General features: G+C 42.4%; 1 protein-coding gene across 1 annotated transcript in view; it reads right to left on the reverse strand.

The window, feature by feature from the left end:
- The window catches only part of NIPAL2 (NIPA like domain containing 2), a 52036-nt gene extending 29459 nt beyond the window's left edge, over positions 1-22577 (reverse strand). The window contains exons 1-3 of the mRNA XM_033074538.1: positions 22497-22577; positions 5479-5547; positions 266-437 (exon numbers count right to left, since the gene is read on the reverse strand). Of these exons, the coding sequence (XP_032930429.1) occupies positions 266-437; positions 5479-5547; positions 22497-22577 (322 nt within the window). The remainder of the gene's footprint in view (positions 1-265; positions 438-5478; positions 5548-22496) is intronic.
- Between the last annotated feature and the right edge of the window lie 714 nt (positions 22578-23291).

The following is a 23291-nucleotide window of genomic DNA, read 5'->3' on the forward strand; positions in this document are numbered from 1 at the left end:
CAGAGCTGGCAACACTGCCACAGCACCGGGCAGGAGCTAGCAGAGCGCAGAGTGACGCAAAACACAAAACCATGGAAAAAGAAATATATTAGAAGAGCCTCTTGTCAAACTGTCAGCTCATGTAATTATATGAATAATTTCTTTTTAAAGCACATTAACATTTTCCTCTTGTGCTCCTGCTGCAGCTTCTGTGGTATTATTCCTCTAGCCAGAAACAAACATTTGATTCAACATATGCCCAAGAAGAAATGGCAAATTGTCTCACCTACAACAGAAACACATCCCAGTGGAGCCACAAGAGTAATGGGGGCAAATCCATAGGCTGTGAAGTTGCCCACCTCTCCAAGCCCCAGGAGGGTAATCCCACACCACCACAGCTTGCTCCTGTAGTAGGGCTTCTGCTCTGCTTGGCAAACCAGTCGGAGATGAGCGCATTTCTGCAAAATTAATTATTAGGAACAGGCATGAATAGGAAAGAATTCCATTGTGTTCTTATGTCTGACAGAAGTGGAGTAATTAAGGGGGCTGTCAACTTCAAGTTCCAGGTGCGTTGAGGTTTTCTTTTTAAACATGACTTAGAGCTTGTTGTTGCAGAGCTTGTGTTAACTCAGTGCTGCTTCAGATGTGCTTTCTTAGCCGAGGTGGAAAGGGCCGAAAAATCAGGCCTCTGAATAAACCTGAAAAATGCTAAGTGAATACTAGCTAGTGCTTCCTAGCTGTCACTGCACACATCTGCTCTTGTCTCAGAGCAAAGCTCTGCAGTTGTGCTCTGAATCTGGAAACACTCAAAGGCAGGAGACAGGGCAGAATCAGAACTGTGGCAACAAACAGGGACGGGGGAGCAGACAGCAGGGCGTTCCTGCCTATGAAACTTATCCTCACCAGAAATACACTTCCAAAATGAAAAAGGCAGCACTTAATCACATCTTCTGTAGGGAGGACTCTAAATTAATGACATAGGATTTATGATTTGGCTACAATCTCCTGTTTGACCTTGAAGGAGATCATAAGTAAAGCATTATTTTCTCAAGAAAACAGTTGGCACAGGTATAACATATACTCAAGTAATATTTCATCAACACTTCCTGTTACATGAAAAGGTATCATTGGCACAAGTTGTAATTGTCTTCTCTCTGGCTGTACAGCAAGAACCTGTATATAGCAAGACAATTTGTCTTTGATCACACTGATCTTCTGAAACAGAGTCCAGGCAGTTTCCATCAAGAAAGTGTCATAACTGGGAAGGATGCAATGTTTACCAAATTAATTCTGCAGATTATAATTTCCTTTCTCAAATTACTCTCCAGCCCTTTCTGCACATGGGTCAAAAAAAGGTGGAAATCAAATGATACTGTTATTACATTACAAATGGTAGTAAAAGAAAATTTTTTCCTCCATCACTTGATATCTGATTTTAGAAGTCTCCCCGCAGAGCCTGGGAGGTTGCAAAGGATTTTCCTCATATTCCTATCCTTCTCTGTAGGCTACTTGACAGAGCATGTGACAACCAGCAATGTCTGTTATACCCCATAGTCTTACTCAGTGCTCTTGTTGAGAAAATGCAGCACATTATTGCAGCTTTGTGCTGTGGAACATGTTCAGGGGATGAAATTCTAGGAAGAAGTTTTGTCCTCCAAGAACAAAAAGACCAAAAACAAATCAAACTTGGGCCACAGACCTTGGATTTTCTTCACAGCAATATCCAGGATTTTCCATTTCTATAAACAAAAAAAATTGCCCAATAAAGATACAAATTAAATTACTATTAAATAATATTCAAATTATTATTCAAGAATCCACATTTCTGCCAAAAATTACATAGGAAAAAAAATTTTAACTGAATTCTGAGATGTATTTTCACCCCAGATTCTTGTAGGATTAACTTTTGAGGGCACAGGTGAGTTTGAAAAGATGTGCAGCAAATGCAGGAAGGTGACCTCAGCAACTCCCCTACAGCCTTCTTTCTCCAGGTGTTTTGTCTTTTTTGCACAGTAATGTGGGCCAAATGGTATTTAGGTGGAGGCTGTTTATAACTCAGCTGAAATACATTGCAAATGATGAATTGTTCTTTAGTAGACAACCTGCTAGAGGGAAGAGAAGCAGGATAATGGACTACATGGTCAGAAAGGACACAACAAAAAGATTTGGCCTGTCCATTTAATAGGAGTGTGAAAATAAATATTGAGATCTAGGGAAAGTAATTTTACATATTTAGAGATACTGTTACTAAATGGAGAAAAACCTAATTTAAAGGATAAAAAACTTTCAGTTTAAATTTTCTGTCAAATGGCAATGAGAGCCATTGAGTTTTTCTAATCAGCATTTAAAAAGCTGATAGTTCAAATCAGTAATTGCTGTTATGATTGCAAGTCAACAGAAGTCTGCTTGTATGCCTCAGCACATTCCCTTGCAAAGCATCTATGTTGGCACCCAGTACCCTCAGCAGACAAAAGATATGAAATCTGAACAACCTCATTATTAAGGCTAGACTGAATTTCCACTTCACGTTTACTTTTCTTCACTTCATCTTTACCTTTCCACTTCAATTTCAGAGGTTTTCCTAGAGCTGTGCTAGCACTGTCACCACCTGCAGGTTGGAACTCACGTTGGAGAGGCAGCAGTCTCTCAGCCTGCCTACTACCTCTGGCTAAACAGATTTCCTTCTATGGGATTTTCCAGCTAATGATAATAGAAGGGAATCACTGAAGGGAATTTAAATAGAAGGGAATTGCTGAAGAACCTTCTAGCTTTAATAAATTGGGTTACTATGAACAGAAGCTTTAATATGCCACAACTTTCCATTCCATCCTTTACAGAAAAAGCAAGAAGCAGTTTTATATGAGACCTGTACAACTTCTAAAATACTAGCGAGAAAAAAAACTTCTGGACAATTTACACAACAATGTCTTCTGTGCTTTAAAAACTTTTGTTAGAAGACCTAAAAATACAATGAAGTCTACAAGATACAGATTAATAAAAAAATAATAATTTCTACTGAGTATGTATTCTAATTATTAAAACAGAACAGATTTTATAATTGACATCCTACAACACTTTATCACACTAGTAAGGGCAACACCTCCCATTAGTTTTATGATTTAAATAGTGTTTACTCAGATTATTTTATCTTAATTGCAGAAGAAAAACTAAATTGTCCGAAGTTGTTTTGGGATCCAGTATCGTAGAAACCTTTATGTCTTTATGCATTCATGGCACAGGTCCTGAGGGAGCTGACTCAGAACCGTGCCCTCCTTGATCTGCTGCTTGTCAGCTCTCGTGAGTGACGTGGTGACTGGCGCCGTCCTGGCCCACAGAGACACAAAATGTTCGAGTCTAAAATCCTTGTTGACAGGAGAAAAGTGCAGCAAAACCTCAACTCTGGACATGAGGAGTGCAGACTTCAGGCTGCTCAGTGACCTAGTTAGAGAAGTCCCTGGGAAATGTTTCAGTAGTGCTGGGGTTCTGTCAGTGCTGGTCACTTCTTAAATGTCACCTCCTAAGGGCACAGGAGCAGCAATTCCCCAGTGTCAGAAGTCAAGCAATAAGGCAGAAGGCTGGCTGGTGAACAGGGAACTTCTTTGGGTCTAAGCAAAAAAGGAAGGTGTGTGCCCAGTGGGAGCAAAATCAGGTGACCTGGCAGAACACAAGAGATGCAGCTTGCCACTACAGGGAGAAAATTAGTGGGGGCCCAAAGCTCAACTAGAGTTTGAAGATGGGCAGAAATGTAGAGGACAATAAAAGCAGATTTTTCAGATATACCATAACAAAAGGCAGCATAGAGATAACATCAGCCTGTTACAGGATGAGGATGGGAACCTCACAAACATGGACAAGGCAGAGGTGTTTAAGGCATTCTTTGCCTCTGTCTTCAACACAGATGATGGACCAAGGGGGTCTCAGTGCTCTGAGCTGGAGGACCACAGCTGTGAGAATGATCAAATCCCACCTGACACTTAACTTGTGCGGGATCTACTCTTCCAGCTGGATCCCTACATGTTTTTGTTCCTGTGCAAAGTCACAGGCTATAGAATCAGAAAATTCTTTCAGGCTTTATCCTCCATTCTCCACACCACTCAGGATTTTCCACTCCTGGGTCTACTTCTAGGTCAGGTGTCTCATCAGTTCCTCTGGACATCTCAGCACTCATTTTAGAGAGGCTGCAGACCATATAGAAGCATACCAAATTAAATACTGGGAATGTGGTATCCTTGGGATTCAAGGGAAAACTAAATATCTCAAAATACAGCAAAAATCTGATTTTAACAGATTTCAAAGGAGAAGGAAAGGAAAGGCTGAAAAGCCTCATCCCTTGCTCCTCCTCTAACATACTGGGTGCAATTACTAAATAACCCCCAAAACATGCCACTGGAACTGAGACACAGGGTAGGATGAAGAAACCATAAACCATACATACCTGGAACAAACTCCAGTGGCTTTATAAAGTTTCTATAAATCATTATCACCAAACCCAGCACAATAGCTATTCTAATCCATGTCCTTCTACTGTATAAACTATGTGTTAGGGACACTACTGGAGCTATCTCTGGAGAAGAAAATAAGCCTAGGACCAGAAAGGTATTAAAACCTCGAAAAGCCTAGGGACCAGAGACACATGAATGCCTGCCACCCCAAAAGATATTATGAATTCAAGCAACATGGCTACTGACTGCTTTATCCCAATAAAGAGTAAGTACAACCAAAATGCAATCAGGACAGGTTTTTCCCACTTTCTTGAGCCCCACAGTGGACACCAATTAATCTATAGGGCCTGATGTGATTAATCCAAGAATCCTCAAATACTGGCTAAGTAATTGCAAAGCCTCTCAATTGCTTTTGAGCAGTCTTGGGAATCTAAAGAGGTCCCTGGAAGGTGGTGAACATTGTCCCAATTTCAGGAAGGGCAAGAAAGAGAACCCTCAAAAATACAGACCTGTCAGTCTCATTTCAGTGCCAGTAAAATAATGAAAAGATTATTCTGAGAGGTATTGAAAAACACCTGGAGGACAATACAGTCATCAGTACAGCCAGCACAGCTTCATGAGGAGAAAGCTCTGCTTGTCAAACCTGATTTCCTTCTGTAACAGGGTAACCCAGCTAGCTGACCTAGGAAAGCCAGTTAATGCAATCTTTTTGGACTTCAGCAAAGCTTTTGAGACTGTCTCTTATACCGTCCTTCCTTACTCCCAGCTTCAGTGGGACCACAAGTGACTCACAGCTGGTATTTCTGGTATATTTAAAGGAGGAGGAGTTATGAACATTTCTTCTATTCCTGTATGACCATCGCAGCACAGAGCAGGCTGAGCTCCCAAACAACTCCCAACTCCTACAACTACAGCAGGGCACTGCTAGATTAGTTAATGGAAGAGAGAAGTTTTATAAAATGTAACAAAATTTGCGTTTGAACTTTATCAAAACCAAACTGCAATGTAAGTACTGCTAAATATAAAAAACTCTGAATAAAGAGGAACCATATCATACCTGTACACTCAAAGAGACACTGATGAGAAAATTTGAAGCAGCAGCAAGTAAAACTCCCAAGAGCTGAGTCTGCAAATCACAAAACAAAGAATACAAAAACACTTATTAATTAAAGAACAATATAAAGGTTGTTTTCTGATAGCACATTACAACCCAATCAAAACCAATTATTGTACTTTCCAGTCACTGAGTTCATGGTGCAGTGAGTAAAGTGATAAGAAATACCTCTGCATAGTTGACTAGGTCTTAAGTAGTAAACAAGTGGGAGTGGAAGGGCGTGACACTGGTTTTGCAGTCCTTCAGTAGAACACCTTCTGAAATATCATGGAAGACAAAACTAGGCAGGTTTCAGTTGAAAACCACAAATAGGGCTTTTTCCCCAAAAAAGTGACCGATTTTTACATTATCCAGAAGGAAAATCATCAGCAATCAAACTGTTTCTATTGGAACACAATTATCTTACATGTTAACATATCCACTATTTGACAGGGCAGCCAGGAACATAGGTCTCCTGACAGTTTCTCTAATGTATTGTGTTATTTCATTAAATAATTTCCTAATCAGACTGTCTAATTTTCAGTAAGATTTGCAAGCTTTCTGTGAAGCCAAGAAATTAAAAACATTCAAGCAGGATTCATTATTTTGGAAAGAAGTCATTTAAAGATGCTATTTCAGCAAGTCAAACAACAGGTACTTGATAGAGCTCCCTGTCCACTTTCAAACTGTTCTAACACATTGCAAGCCATACTAAGTGTATTAAAAACCTTTCAAGGTCATTTTTATAGTGCTATGAGGAGCCCCATTAGCTTGTAGAGAAGACAAACATACCACTATAGTCTTTATAAACAAGGTCATGGTAATATAACCCAGCATAACAACTGTTTCCATGTAAAGCAGCATCCAACTCTGTGCTCACACTCAAGTTTCATGATACTTATCCAAGAAGGTCCCTGGGCAACTCTGAACAGGCAGTGCCTCCTGACCACAGAGACTGCTACCTCTCAACATTTATAAAGAGCAACATGTTGTCCCAAAAGCATTTGGAGGGGGGATTGTTTTTGAGGCTAGATAGTTCCCAGACTAAGAAAAGGCATCCTCAAAAGTGTGAAGAAACAACAGCCTTATTACAAATCAAATGTAATATTTAAGCCAAACAGCAGAATCCAACTGTTTCCAGCCCCCTGCGTTTTCTGTAGGGGCTTGGAGTCAGCAGGAGAAGCAGAAACAGAACTGCTCTGAGAAGTGCTTGGCTGCCTGCCAGGTGTCACCAAGACATGACTGATGGGTCCAGAGGGATTCAGAGACAAGAATGCAGGAAGTGAGAAGGCTCCCTCTGCTAACTATTACAGCATCAGTGCCACAGCTTGCATGCAAGCAGCATTCAGCAAGCAGCATTACTCAAGATTTTAGCCCACAGCCTCTGGTGCATGGCCTATGGCCACTGGAGGTCCTTCCCCTCTTGCATCCTCTCCCTGGGATCCTCCAGGGGTGTTGCAGCAGCATGTCCTGGGCTCTCTCACACACACAGTGTTTTTCATGCTCTGGGAACACACCTTGTGGAGCCAGGGGAAGTGTGTGATGTGACACCTCAGCACAGATGTCCCTGCTGAGCTCACTCTCACAGGGACACTGCAGCCTCCTTCCACTCTGGGGAAATGATGGGACACCTCCCAGGCCTCAGAAGCAGAGAGGATGGGTTTTCCTTCCTTACACCTTAGCATCAAATCCTGAGCACTGATCTTGCCCAGGGTTTGACCACTTCATCCTGCACACACAGCAGCATCAAAAACAAGCAACTAAATCAAAACTGTTTTCTTGCTCCTGAAGACTTGTACTTTTTAAATGACAACATGCTCCCTTGTGAGGAGGTGGAGAAGTGGCCTTTTCAGCCTCGTCATGAAGTGTTGAAGAAAAAGGAGACAGAAGGGAATAGAAACAGAAACTGCCCCCTCATTTACCCCATCGTTTTATTGCACTTACATTAGTAATTGTAACAAGTCCCCACTAGTCCCAGCAGAGAGCTCAGCCTCTCTGTGGCTCTTTGTTCCAGAGACTGATCCTATTGTTATGGCTGCATCTCTGGATGCACCCCCTTGCAGCTCCTTCCCCCCAGATTTCAGTTGGGGGTCACAAACCTGGCACAGGACTCAGTAGGCAACCAGCACACCAGGGAGGAGACACCACTGATCCTAAGCCAGACCACAAGAGGGTCTCATCCAGCTCTTGAATGCAGCTGGTGAGCAGAGGATGAGGTCATGTGTTCCACCGGTCATCCAGAATAATGTGCTAAATCAGATCCATGTGTGGGTACTCATGATGACCTGAGTGTGTGCCTCTAGAGGCTGTGAATCAGCTCTCCAGCAGTGGCTCTTCCAATGCCCTGCATCATGGGTGTTCTCCCCAGAACAGCAACTGTTTTGTACCACAGTGGTTGCTTCACCAGGTACCTGGGAGCTTGGCTCAGAGATCACTGTGGGACACATAAGATTTCTGTCATGATGACCAGCCTGTGTCTGTACAGAAACAATCCTACAAAGGTCAGTTCTCTTCTTGGAGAATCACAGAATGCTTTGGGTTGGAAGGGACCTTAAATATAATTTAATTCCAACCTCTCTGCCATGGACAAGGACACCTTTTACTACACCATGTTGGTCAAAACACCATCCAACCTTGAACATTTCCAGGAATGGGGCATCCACAATTTCTCTGTGCAAACTGTTCCAGTGCCTCACCACCCTCATTGTGAAAAGCTTCTTCCTTGTATTTAATCTAAACCTACCATCTTTTAGCTAAAAGTCATTATGCTGTGATGCTCCTCTGTGGCTTACTTAAGCAACCTCCTTGATCATACACAACAAAAAACAGTGCATGTGTATGATCAAGGCAAATGTGTAGAGGCAGGCTGGGCTCAAACCTTCCCCTCATGGCTCAGGTCATTTTATTGCAATGACCACATGTTTCACCTGAATGCTGCTGTTGGCATATATACTGCACTGCCTGCTCCAGGCTGACAGGTGTTCATGAGCTCTGCTGAGCATGGTGATAGCACCATGCCTCCAAACACTGGGCTGGACAGACCCCTGAAGATTAAGAGCAGAGCACGATGCTCTAAGGAGGTCAAATATCACATGGATCCATTCAGGGAGATGAGATGAAAGTACAGTAACATCATGCAGCTACAGCACGGCAAAACTGTCTCATGTGGGCTCAAACTCACACATGCTTCTATTAAATAAAAAATGGGGAAAGATGCAGTGAAGAGGAAAATTACATTGCTAACAAATCAGAGTGAATCTTAAATCAGCAGGCAATTTCTAATGAACCAGGGTTATTACATACAGCAGCGCTCAGAGGACAAAAAATAGGATAGCATATCTCAGGCTAGGGAAACCATACATGAATGAAAAATGACCTGCAACTAAAGACAGGTCACAAATGGTTGCTGTACTGCCCTTAAAGCAACCAGAGCCCTTCAGTTCCCATCTTATCATGTGAAAGGCTTCATTATTTGCGCAGTGTCTGCCATTTAATATCCTTCAGAGGCTAAAGGACTGGTGGAACAGCCAGTTTAATAAATAATAAACATGATATTCTCTGAGTTTCCAGTTGTGATATCCAGTTGTGATATCATCCACAGCACTGCAGTGCTTCCCACACATAAGTTTCAAGACAAACCTCAGTTGGGGAATTCAGTTGCAGACACAACTTCAGAGCCATGGTACTACTTCAGTCAACTAAGGACTTCTACAGGAAAGAGCTTTAAATATTCAAACTGTTGGCATAAAATGCAAGTTTCTTCATCACTGAAACATCTGTCTGAGCAGACAGGCCACTTTGTCAGACCCAGATTTCAAACTGTTGACACATTCTTCAGTGTTTCCAAATGCATGAGGCTTGTCACAGAAACATCTTGCCCTTAAGTTTTCCAGAAAATAAAAAACAATACAGAAATTTAGTTTACTTCACTTTAATATGTTTTGGAACAAGCCATGAAAGTCACCTACCCACTTTGAAGTCCTTCCTACATAACCCCTGAGCACACAGATCATGGACTGAGATTGTGGATCTGCCAGCATTTTACTTGGTGGCAAAACAGGTTTGAGGAATGCTTTCCTCTGGCCTGCTGCTCCCTCACTGCTTTGCTTAAGTACCTGAAATAATCATCCAAACATATCCCATTACCATTCTGTTCCTTATCATCCACCTGCCAATGTTAACACTAAAGGTGGGTCAAAATTCAAATCTGCAACAAGGGTTTTGAACTGGTGACCCTGTGCAGTTTGTCAGGGTTGACACTGACCTGTACAGGGGGGAATGAGTCCAAGAAATGGCAAATTCACCTCAAGAAAGGCACCCTGATCACTCACCTGGCATCCCAATCCCAACCATATGAGGGTTCTGCACAAGCTGAGGTGTGGGGGAAGGAGGTTTGAATCATCAGTCAGGAGAAATTAATTTTTCACCTGGAGTGGCAGCACATTGCTATTCAAAATAAGTGAGTGGCAGTGTGGCACATGGCTGGGTACAGTTCTGCTCCCAGCACTCAGGCAGGACCTGATGCTTGTTTACCAGAGCACCTTTTCACATCATTCTGACAGTATTTTTAAATGTTATTTTACATGCAAAGTCTCTATTTATTGTCAAAGTAAAATAAGAGTTTTATGGTAAATGAAAGCCAGGCTGAAATCTGTATCTTTGCCAATAATTCTAGTAAGTTCATCACCTGCAGACTAAAATCTGCATTGTAGACTCAGCTATATGGTGAAATGCAATTTATCCATACTACACGTGTGTTTTCCTAAAGCACATTAAGCTGCAGTTGCAGCATCTGTGAAATGAGAACTTAGAAAAAGGAAACTTAGAAAAAGGAACCTAATTTGCATTGACTAAAAGGTATACACCATTATTTATGGAAACTTGCTATGCCTATAAATTGAACTGATGAGCAGAAAAAACCCCAAACACTTTAAATGTCTGTTGTTGGCTCACTCATCAAGGCTAGTTAAACCGTTGCTCCTATTTTTTCTTGATTTCTCTATGTATTTGTGATCTAAGGTGTTCCCACCAAATTAATTGGTGTGTACTGTTTCAACAGCTATGCACCATTTCCAATAATCAGACCTCAATGGATCCTATTTTAAAAAGAGAAAGCGGTGGAACATGTTCTAAACTTCCAATTATGAGTTAACTCTGAAGCAAGAGGAATTCAGAGTCCTTAACAAAAACCATATTTTTCAAAGAGCTACCATGTGGAATTGGGAGAGGCTTATCATTTAGCTATTATTATTCACAGAGCTCTGGCTGTACTCAGTACTTTACAGATGTATAAATAAAACAAGGTCCTTGTTCCAATGGTTTTCATAGTGCAATTCATATACTCAGATATGAGTTAACATCCATATGAAGTTCTGAAGGACAGCTGAAATAAGAGTAAAAGGGCAATTACCAGTGTAGGAACATGAAATTAAAATACATTTGATTTGTTCATTGTCACATAAAAGAAAAAGCATATTATTCAATATGTGAGAAGGATAGAATTAAAACATTTGGCATCATATTTATATTCATCACTCTGGTTATTTTAATTAATATACATAGCAGGTAACAAACTGAGCTGGAGAATATGAACTGTGAAATAAAGTAACTAAACAAACTTTTAATGTGCTTACTAAGGTTATATACAAACATATCCACCCACTATATTGTTTACAAGCCTAGAATCACAGAGTTATTTAAGTTGAAAAAGACCTCTCAGATAATTCAGTCCAGCCAAGTCTACCACTTAAACCCTAAGCACCACATCTACACTTCTTTTAAACACTCTCAGGGATGGTGACTCAGCCTCCTTTCTGGGCAGCCTGTTCCAATGTTTGAGAACTTTTTCTGGGAAGAAATTTTTCTTACTATTTAAACCTTCCCTGACACAACCTGAGGCCATTTCTTCTTGTTCTCTCACTTGTTACTAGGGAGACAAGAATCACCCACCTCACTAAAACCTACTTCAGGTCGTTTTAAGAGACCACTATAAGTAGCATTTTTTTTTCCTTTTTGAAGAGTTAAAACCAAACCTCTCAACTTCTACATTTCAATTTCTTATCCTCAGGAATGAAATCTTAAAGCTAGAAATAAATGGCAGAATGGAGAAGGTGCAGAATGGATTTTTACACTATTCCAAGAACAGCCTGTGATACTTTGGGGCACTTTAGTTCCTGGGATATTTTGCTGCATAATCAAAGACCATTTCATGTTTTTAATAATGCCTGCAAGATTGCAAATAAAAATTTCTCCCATGACTATATAAAAACATCAATCATAGCTGAAAACATCTTAATAAAAGATTTTCTCAAGCACCATCACACATCATCTCCATGGTAACTACAGAAATTGCATACCAGGAAAAGCAAGAATAGGATTACAAACTTTTGCCAGTTTCCAGGTCCCACAGGAGAAACAGGGAGGCCAGCTAGCACTGCCTGACCAGCTTGTCCCACAAAATGGCCAGTTGGCTTGGGGATATGCTTCAATTGCTGCCCAGGAGCGGGCTTCCTAGATATTTGTTTGACTCAGTGTACAAGGTAAGGTCCAAGCCAGACCACTCCAAGCTGAGGAATATTAATCTCCAGAAGCTACAGTCTGGCTCATATTGAAAGGCTTTGCTGTTCCTATCCCTCCTTAATGTGGCTCCCGGGAGCCCTAAACTGAGAGCCAAGGAGGTGACACAAGGCTTATGGGAAGCTGGAGGCAAGCTCAAAAGGGAGCTATCTGAACAACTGTGTAAATAGTGCTGTTCAGTGTCACATCAGGCAGGGCAAGGCACAAGGAGTACTCTTGGAGAGATGTCTCACTCTGCATGTATACACAACCTCTGCATGTACACACAAATGTGCCTCCAAGCCAAGCACAGAGAGCTCACTGCTTCTTGTTATTGTAGTACAAATCTTGCTGAAGTACAAATGAGCTATTTCTGACTCCACCTCAATCAGAAACAGAAAACCCTGACAGAAATGTAACCAGATTAATACATTATTTAGCAAATCCTCAAAAGAATTTTTATATAAAAATCTCTCTTTACCAGTTGAGAGGAATGGCATGCCTCTTCCAGCATGCACCTCTCCAGCATCACTTCCAAACAAAGGCAAGCTTGTCTAACTCAAATAATCTCCTGTTAGCTGTAACCAACTGCTCCTTTGATCTTCATAGAAAATGCTTCTCCACATCACAACCTGAGTGCACATGTTCAGTTGTTGAAACACAGAGTCACCCATGTCAGACGGGTAAACACAGGCAGGAAATCACAATGATTCCAAGGCAGCGGCATTTCAAAAATATTCTAACAGGAGTAACAACAAGGCAGGGAAAAAAAGAAAATACCTGACTGCATTTAGAATGAAGCTGGATCCATCTGTTAAAAGAATTACTTGATTTTGTGGTAGGGGAAGGAGCAGCCCAAAGGCCCTTCCAGTCTGCTGTTCCTGCAGAGCAGGGGTGCTCTGCAATAGTTCCTTGCTTTCCTCCCTGCACCTCTCACACTTGGCTCTCCTAGTTTCATATCTAGAGGGAGTGTTAATAATTTACAGATCGTTCCTGAAGAAAAAAAATGAGTGAGTGGACTCCAGAAGGCAGAACCTTCTGCGTAGCAGCATTATTCATTTAAATATAAACAACTGCTAGATTATCAGCAGTGATCTAAAACAAGAGGTCCTGCACTCTCTGAAATATTCACACGTATGTAGATGGTGCATCCACACAAACACATGGCTAGATGCTTTTAATTTGCAGATACTTATGTTCAAAACTGTAAGATGCAAATCTTAGAATGAAAAAAAAACTCTAAAGGAATGGCCTCATGCAAGTTTCTTGCAAGGGCCTAAGATACAGGGCTCCTGTTTGCTCAGCTGTGACACACTGCAGTTGTACATTTCGATATTTTACTACAAACTGTACTTCAGTGGTTTAAAGTATAAAAGTATTACTAGAATTATGTAATTCATGGTGAATGCTGACATAAAGAGTAGGTGTTTAGTTCACTAAAATCCAAAGCATCTACTTCATAGCTGCCTTCTGAAAGAGAAAACTAAGATCACTGTAGCTGAATGATTCCTTCTACGTACCTTTAACACCTTTTCATATGCTCTGTTGTACTTTTCCCCCTAGTTTTGAGTATTTTTTGGTCTTTCAGCAACTGTATCTTTTGTGGATTCTCCAATATAGAACTTGCTATTTTTCTGCTATTTTAGTGTTAGTATATGATATGATGGTTATAGAGATTCTTCTTGCAGGGATTACTATGGAAATGGGGTCAGGAAGATAAATTCCTTTTCAGGAATTAAAGAGATGAAGGAGAACTGAGTATCCCATTCATGAGCCAGATGCTATTATCTCTCACATGCATGCTTTTTAAACCATGCACTGCTCTTCAGTTTGTCCTGGCAGTCTCTGATGTGTGGTTATCACAGCAGCCAGCAGCTCAGCCTCATGCAGCTGGAGCCACTCTTCTACAAGATGGGGGAGCAAACTGGAAGGGTAAAAGCACAAAAACTTGTGGGTTGAGATAGAGACAGTTTAATAGATAAAGCAAATGCTGCATGAGAAGCAAAGCAGTATCAGAAATTCATTCACTGCTTCCCATAGGTGTGTAAGTGTTCAGCCATTTCTACAAAAGTAGGAATCCATCCTGGGTAAGGGTTACCTAGGAGGACCAATGGCCAATGTCCTCTTTTCTCTCCTTCCTCCTGCTTTATATGCCAGGCATGACACCATATGGTATGGAATATTCCTTTGGTCAGCTGGGGTTAACTCTCCCAGCTGTGTCCTCTTCTGGCTTCTTGTGCATGCCCAGCCTACACACTGATGGGGCAGGATGAGAAACAAAACACACCTCAATACTGTTCAGCAGTAACTAAACATCCTGATTGCTAACAGTACTTTTTTCATCACAAATCCAAAACACAGACCACACAATGAAGAACATTTACTCAGGTGAAATAGTCAAGAGACAGAGCTAGAGTCTTGATCAAGTGAAAGCTGCTATTATTTGTTTCACTGAAGATTCTGCAGACACTACAAGCTTTGCTTTTGGTCATCTTGACATGATGACTGAGTCATTGCTGCATGATAATGCAGACACTGAATGAAAATGTTCATGGTGCTTTAGTCACTGCTGGGAGCAAAAGACTGTTACTGAAAGAGAGAGGAACAAAGGAAAGAAAATAATGTGATAAGAAGTCAACAAATAAAAGAACCTTGTGACAATTTCAAAGCAGAAAAAATCCCTAAACCCACAATAATACCCCCAATACAAATGGAAAAGAAACATTAAGAAATAGCAGGTTAGAGTCATAAAGCAAATTAAAAATGGAGTCACGATCTATTTACTCCCAAGCTGGAGCCCAAAAAATTAAACTAGGTTTTAACTGGGAATTAACTGTGTGGGTACAAGTCTGTTATGCACACAACCCCCATATTTTGGTTGTTTTTCACAGGAACATCTTTACAGTGGAGATGTTCTTGAAGAAAAAGGCTTCAAGTACAATCCCCATCAGCTGGCAAAATTACTTAGTCAAGTCATCCAACATGTTAGCTAGGACTCTGGTGGAGATTTCAGCTCCCATGAGGCTGATTTGGTTCTAGGGAATTAAATGTCAGCAAGAGGTAGACTTGTTCACAAAGGGATATGCACTTTTATGTTACTATGTCACCTCAGCCACCATGAAGAAGTCCTGTCCAAGGAGCCAGTACTTGCTTTGCTCTGAGTCATTGTTTTCCAGTGTGGCAGGACTTCCTCCAGACCTTGCACTTCACCATAGACCTCTACACTGCAGGGTTGTTTCTGCAAAACATAGCAGGATACAAAGGGAAATACAGCCAGAGTGACTGTGGGCCTCACCCAAGAGTTAAACTCTAATTATTCTGTGATTTCTTGCTATCATACTTCCATAATCTCTCTTCATTTCCCCATTACAGGCACGGCAGTTATATCACCAAACGCAGCCAAAGCTTCCAGCCTAGATGATGTAAATCAACCATGAACGTCACTGAGGAGAGTGGAGTTACACCAGTATAACCTCAGTTTAAGCAGTAGACATCTGTTTCGTTAGATATTGACTATTTACTTTTGAGCATACTGCAAATACCCATTTCTTAAGAGCTCTGCTCCAGGCCTGGTGTTGATTCACACACCAGCTGGCTGTTCTTTGAAGCTGCTGGCCACATGTTTCAAAGTCCATATTAGTCAAAGCATGGAAAGCATATCTCCCAACTGCTCACATTAGTGAATGCATTCTTCTGGGGCAATCCATGGTGACATTATAAACATGAGCATAACAACTTATAAATGTCACCAAAACTCCAAATTAAATAATCACAGTCTCCAGTTACCAGGTTAGTCAAAGATCCTCATCTCCCTTATGACTGAAGTGCACAGTCTGCTGTTTGTTCATCTTTCTAAAGCCTTGTTCTTTGAGTTTGGTCAGATTTCTGCTTGAGTGATTTGTGTTCTTTTGATTCCTTCAAAGAGGACTTATCAGATATGGCAGCCTGTTGGAGACAAGCATGGACAAGATTCAGACATTTTTTTATCAGAGCCCAGAGCAGACTTCAAGACCATACTTAAAGAAGGATCATACTTCAGCTCCAAAGAGCAGTGCAGTCTTTGGATCACAAAATCTTAAGGGGCTGGTATTACAGGTGAGATTTTACATGAAAGACAACTTTTATTTAAAAAATGACATCAGTGAGTATTTTCCTGTCAATTTACCCAGACAAACTGCCTCATCAAGGAGTCAAATGAGTGCTAGGGCAAATGAAGCAGCAGAAGCCCAGATTCAAGGTGGGAGCAACACTATTCCTTTGTGTGACAGCAATGTCCTAGATCCACACAGCAACCTCATGAAATCTCAGGAACAGACAGGTGCTGGTATGAGCAGCCAGACTTTCACCCTACATCACTTTGCAACTCACAGACATCCTGTGAGACTCGAAAATCAACACAGTGCCCACAGCCAACTTAATTTAAAGTCATTACTTGTAGACTAGTCTAGAAGATGGGAGCAGGAAGGGTAAAGCCCTCCACTGAGCCAGGCACCTCCAGAGCAGCCTAGGAATTCAGATTCATCCCACGCCTGGTCTTCCCCACTCAATGCTGACTCAGGGAAGAGGAGGACTCACCCTGCTCTGCTGGCTCCATAGTTTAAGCCCTCTAGTCAGTGGCTAAGCTGGATATCAGACACAGCTTGCACTATTCACTCCATTTTTCTGTAACAGCATTTTGAGGCAGTCCAAAGCAAAACTAAATTCTGCAGTAGGTAGGATATGTGTAATTAGCGACTCAAGTTTCTTTGCATCTGTCTTCTGCACCCCACTTTCTGACAAATGACAAGTATTGTAAGGTTCCTTACTGCCTAGAAAATTCCTAATTAACATTCTCACACCTCTTAAAATGGATTAGTGTAATTACAAAGCTCCTGTTCAACTTGCAGTCACCTCAATCATCAGTAAAAAAAAAGAAAATCACATGCAAGTGTTCTTTAACGTCCTCAGAAAAAAATTAAAACTCATTTTACCATAGCATCTGCTGGGGAGGGAAGCATTGAAAACAGTCAGAGATTTGTGAATAATAGCCCAGTGAGAATCAGACAACAGACACTGGGACAATCTATAGCTGGCCCCAGCTCTGCCAAGGACATTTCCAATGTCCTGGATGAGGTGTCCAGGAAGAGCTACCAGCTCTTCTTCAAAATGAATTGTGAGGTATCAGCCGAAATAAAAGGGTTTTGCTCACCAGCTTCTGTTGTCTGTCAGGTGAGGGAGCACTCCTGCAAGCAGCTCTGCCAGCAATGCTGAAGAGAAGAAGATGTCCAGAACAGATGGACTGTGAGCTCTCCCAGCATCAGCATTTGCTTGGAGTCTGTTCAGGATGTGGAGCTGGGTTGGTTTGCTGCTCTCTGCTGCCCAGCACCACGCTGGGCTTAGCAGGGAAATGCCATGGGCACATGACTCCTTCCAGGCTTTGCAGGGGGAACCCAAGCAGGGTACCAGAGACCTGCCAATAACACACACTAGAAAATTCTCTTCTGGGACCCAGAGAAGTATCTGGTGGAAACCAGATAAGCAGGTCACTCCTCAAGCAGGCTTATAAAAACTGCATACTGCCTCCAGCCCTTGGGCTACTTTCCCACTGTTCCAGACCTGCTGCCCCATGTCCAGCCTCCTTTATATTCAGAGGTATAAACAGCTCCATGGTAAACTCCCAGTCTGCTTGCAGTGGTTGATGGAAAAAAAACCTGTATTTCCCTATGGAATTTGAGAGTTGGGATAATAGAGACATGCTTATAGTATTGTGCAAAGGGACAGGCAAGGGGGTAATTCTTTCCTGTACTTATTTCCCTTACCTTTGAGTAATAAGTTCCCAAGCAGCAGCTTGGAGATCTCTCCTTAAGCTAGAGGGCTGCAGTCTATAAGCTGTGTCCTCATTTCACATGAGAGAAGTGATCTTTACATCTGCAGGGACAGTTGATGTTCAGCACAGCAGAATGGATGTATGAGGTTGAAAAAAGATCTGGGAAATATTTTCTAACCAATATTCAATTCTGCCTTCTTGTGTCAGCTTCTTGGTCACACTAAGGCAAATCAGAACACAACCCTCAGCAGATCAGACCAACAGCTCTGGCAGAGCCTGAGAGCTTGTGTGCAAGCTGGCCCAGTTGACAGTCCTGCATTTATGAGCCAAAGCCACAAATTGTTTTCTAGCAGAAACTAGTTAAACGGGCACTAAACCATGGAAAGTTGCTGGATTCTTGACAGCAGAACACCACCGGAAACTCATGCAATGCTTCTTCTTGCTTCTAGCTGAAATGGGCAGAAACTGAAATACAGAAGATTCCATCTGAACATGAAGAATTTTTCACTGTGAGGCTGACAGAGCACTGAAACAGGCTGCCAGGAGAGGTCCTTCTCTGGAATGATTCAAAAGCCTTTTTGACGCAATTCTGAGTAATGTGCTCTAGGGGGCCCTGCTTGAGCAGGGAGGTTGAACTAGATGATCCCCAGTGATTCCTTCCAACCTTACCCATTCTGTGATTGTGTGCTTCATTATAACATACAAGTTATGAATTCCCCTATGACAGAGTGGAAAAGGTTGTATTCGAAAGGGTGAGCAAAGTTATTTTCCAAAGTTTTGATTTATTAGGGCTGAAAATAATGTATGTTTCTCTAATACCTAAGAAATTGCATCCATTTTCTCCCAAACACATTTCCCAGTAAGATAAAGGAAACTGAAACTGCACAAACTCTGAAATCTGACAGGTAAAGGACAACAGGATGAAGTAAGAGTTAGTGTTTTGATGCCCTTGTTTGCTTTCAGAGAACAGTTTTAGAATAAAGAGCTGGAGTGATGGTGTTGAACAGGAAAAACGTAACTGCAGTCTTCACAGATGAGTACACCAGCAGAAAGTTGGGTAAGGACATTTGTCTCTACTTTCCCCATGCCCAGGGACTGGTTTACTGATTAACCTGGAAAAGCTAACATCTGCAGTGCATCTGGGAGCAGACTGGAGATTGAGGTACCCTACAAAGATTGGGAAAATAGCATTAAAAACCCCAGGAGGTTTGCCTTCATCCTTTGCTTTTCTTTTCATTCTTGCAGAGGAAAGGTGTCCCGATTGAAACCCACCTGTGCTGTGGCCATGCTGCCCTCTGACTCCCACCCACACTTCCTTTGGACACCTTGACTTGCTCTAGAGCTTTTCCTAATTGAAAGCCATGGGTGGAAATGTCATTGCATAAGTGTTTAAAATGCCCTGGTGAATGTTTGTAGGGATGTACCATGACAATGTTTTTCTCTGGCAATGGTGCCAGCTAAAGGGACCCTCACTGTCTCTGGGGTGCTTCCTCAGCCAAGGCAAATGGAGAGAAAAATCTTCCTCTCCATGGAGACAGCTCCCTGCCCTCCTGCCTTGGGTCCCTCACAGCACAGCTGAAGGAGCATGGCATCAGAAGTACCAGCAAGCACTGTGCTGCCACTGGAAAAAACAGGACTAAATGATGTTCTTATCTTGCTGAGGCTCAGAGGCACTAGACATGAAGCCCCAAGAGGGGAGAGTTGAAGCATTGAAGATATTATTCTTGAACAGACTGAGCTCAAAAACCTCAATTGTGGCATTCACACAAAATCTAGATTTCATCTGTACGATAGAAGGCAGAGTAGAAAGACCTCTACAAGAATCTGCTTATCTGTGGGATTTCCATCACACCTGGTAGCAGCTCACTGCTCACTGATGAGACCACACAAGGGGTCAGCACATTCTCAGCACCTGACAGGCTGTGAGAGACTGTGAGGGGAGAAGAGGCACAGAACCATCTGAAGGAACTGCCAGCATTGTCAACTTCTACATACAGAGCAGAAATTATTTATTCATACAACCCACAAAACAGGACAACCTTTCAAGGTGTCTGTCTGGGCAGCCAGTAATAACTCAGAGTCTGTGAAGTGACAGGCAAAGAGGGAAAAAAGAAGCAGAAGTGAAATAAATTTCTATCTCTGGCTCAGCTTCTGCCCTTAAACAACTACACACAACAGACATGTGAAATGCTGAGTTACAGAAGAGCTGTTATGGGGCTCTGAGCAGAAGTTGTTCCTGTTTGGAACTAGCTGGCTGTAAGATCCCTTCCAACCCAAACTATTCTATGATTCTATTACATCTGAGCTCTCAGTGACTGTTCTCACCCAGCTGTTTTCTCTACTCTGACAAAAAGTCAAACCAAGATCAATAGTGTAGATAATAATCTCAACTAATCCTGCAAATAATTTTTGTCCATAAACAACAATATTGTAAATAAGTAAAAACCTCTGAAAAGTCCTGAGGGAAATAAAAATATATTACACTGAGGCAATTACATACACTTTCTATTAAGCAGACAAAGCCCACATGTTGTGGCTTCCTACACTCATTACTCCAGCAGACACAAAAATATTACAATATTAGTTTGCAGAAAATACTTCAGGTAACAGAATACATATTTCATCAGATTTTACTGCACCCTTAAACACACTCATGTCCCATAACACACCATGCCTATACAGGGAGGGCTGTGGGAGCACAGCTTGGGTGTTGCTGGTTTCAGAGATGCAGCTCCTTGAGCAGTATCAACCAAGCTATATCTATGCTGATGCCAAGGAGAAATCCTACCTCCACCTCTTTTTCCCCATGGCCATGTGTGCCCCCTTTTACCTTTATGTCAACAGCTAGCATCCAATCAGCCTGTTCAGGGACCTCTCAGGAGAATAATCCAAATTAAATCAAAAGATAAAGAAAAGTAATTCCAACACAAAGAGGCATTATACTACACAGCCATGTGGGCACAGCCACTTTAAGTTTTTCCAGGGAGCTGAGTGATTACAGACATAATTCAAGACATCATTCATCACTCGAGTGCCATGGCTTTCCCTACAGAATGTATCAGATGTGCTGCTCCTGTGTGGATGTGTCTGATGCCCATGTGGCACCAGGCAACTGCAACTGGCAGCCGTGCCAAACCCCTCATGTCTAGGAGCTCTTGAAAGGGGATCTCACTCTTTCACCTCCTGATGGGGTTGAAAAATACTGCCCCAAAAGTAGGTCACCTCAGCTGTATTGGGATGTTGCCAGGCAGATCAGAGACAGTTCATGGTCCCTTGTAGAGGGAGGAAACAAAGAGCTCCTTTTCAAACCAAGAGGATGAAACCACCTCAAGAAAAGGGGAAGGGAAAGAGCTCCTGTGTGAAGACCTGAAAATGGGATGATCCACTGAATCACAGGCAGGATAGCCATGAATGGGAGGAGGAAATTGTTCCTGAGGCTTCCAAAAATATAAAATGTTAAAATGGGGATGGACAGAAAAATTTAACTGTTGGAAAAATTAAGGTTGGCATCAACACATGACCCATAGTTACCCATTACTGCTCCAAAGCTACAACTAAAGTAAATAAAAGAACAGAATATCAGTCTCACCCACAGACACCCAAGCAGCTCTAAAATATCATTAAGGTCTACCCAGGAAACTACCATGTTTAAAAACCCACAATACTCATGCAACAACCCCAAGGAGTACGGGAGCAGGACTGGGAGGTTTTCCAAGCAAACAAAAACCCCCACCCTGACATGCAGGTGGGTATCCCCATGCCAAGGGAATTCCCTATTGCTGCCATCTTTTTGGCAGCTGTGCAAGCTCACAGCCTTGGCACCCTATTTCACAAACTCACAGTAAAACCATTGGCTCCACATTCTTGTGTCCCAGTAAGAGACCCCAGCTCTGGTCCTGGGAAGCACTGCCACCAGCCACGAGTCCTGCTGCACCAGGGACCTGTGCACAGGAATTCTCAGTTTTCTTCATCCTGAGAACATGGGCCGGAAAAATGTGCCCTGACAAATGGATATCCACCCACTAGCAAATGGAGAATCCCAAGTTTTTGGGACCTTCTTCAGGTCATCACCTGCTACTGGCCTGTTCCTAGAAAAGGAGAACACATAGCTGCAAGCCATTTTATGCACAATTTATACCAATACTTTACATCATCAAAAAGTGGTTTGCCTCTTAAGCAGAGAAAATCAAGAATTTTGGGTATCCTTCCATGCCTTCTAGTTTTTGAAACAAAAAGCAGAGAAAAGATAAAGGGTTTAATAAACCTTCAGTTCATTTTTATTGTTAGCAGATGCTTCAAATTGCTAGTTCCCAGGGGCTGCTTCAGTCTCTCTTTTGCAGTTGCCTAAATCCATTGTCAGCACTGACAGCGACAGAAACACAGATGACAAAAACCAGTGATTCTCTAGCACAGAACAGAACAGCTCTGCCCAGCTCCTGCTCAGAAAGGACTGCTTGGAGGGGGAGCCAGGGCAGAGCAGGCTGAGCAGTGGGGTGAAGAGGGAGCAGAGCCAGCAGCAAACAGGTGCTGGAATGGGGCTGTTCAGAGGGCACAGGAGAGAGGCTGAAATCAGCAGCCCCCTCTCCCCAAGCCCTCTTGGTGCTGCAGGGTGGGCACTTACCTGGTGTGTGCTGTACCAGGGGCCAGACAGGGTGCCTGGGCCCCCAGAGGATGCATTCCAGGTGCCTGGGCTGATGTCCATGTCCCTGCCCCCAGGCCCCAGCCACTGGCCATGCCATGCACTGTCACACCAGTGGGGAGGGGTGGCTGAGAGAAGAGCAGGACGAGGACGTGGCACTCTCTTCCTGGTGTGGGGAAGGCTCCTCACCTGGGTCACTCTGCACACAGGTATGTGCAGCCAGGGCAGCAATTGCTGCTGTGCACCAGCACACCCTTAGCTGGGGACTAGATGGAGCAGAGCAGAGAAAGGGGAGCTTGACAGAAGGTTTTGCTGCTCCTTCTCAGGGCATTCAGGTGCCTTTTTTTCTGTCTCTGACTTCCCCAATGCCCCACCCTGCTCTGAATAGGCAGCCTGGGAATTTAACTCCTTCAAAACAGTGTCTAAATCTAATAGTTAAGTATTAATTCCTCATTGCTAGATTGCAAAAGTTAGAAGTTGTTGTTCCCAAAGGCAGATAGTCAGTTAGATAAATTCTTACTTATATCCTTATTTTTCTTTTCCAACTATTTCCTGAATAGTTTCTTTGTAGAGACCTCAGGCAATGTGCTTGTTCCCAGTCTGTGGCTTTGTTCATTCATTCTTTTAGTTTTGATTTGATAATTTATTTCTTCTGGGGAAAACAATGACTAAACAAGCTCACTAAAGGGAGTGTAGAGCTAGCAAGGTAAGAGCTTGGCAGAATTACATAGGAGACAGGAGCAGGCTTCTAGAGAAGCAGAGAAAGGAATATTAAGA

Source organism: Catharus ustulatus, chromosome 1 (assembly GCF_009819885.2).
Source record: "Catharus ustulatus isolate bCatUst1 chromosome 1, bCatUst1.pri.v2, whole genome shotgun sequence".
Taxonomy (NCBI): Eukaryota; Metazoa; Chordata; class Aves; order Passeriformes; family Turdidae; genus Catharus; species Catharus ustulatus.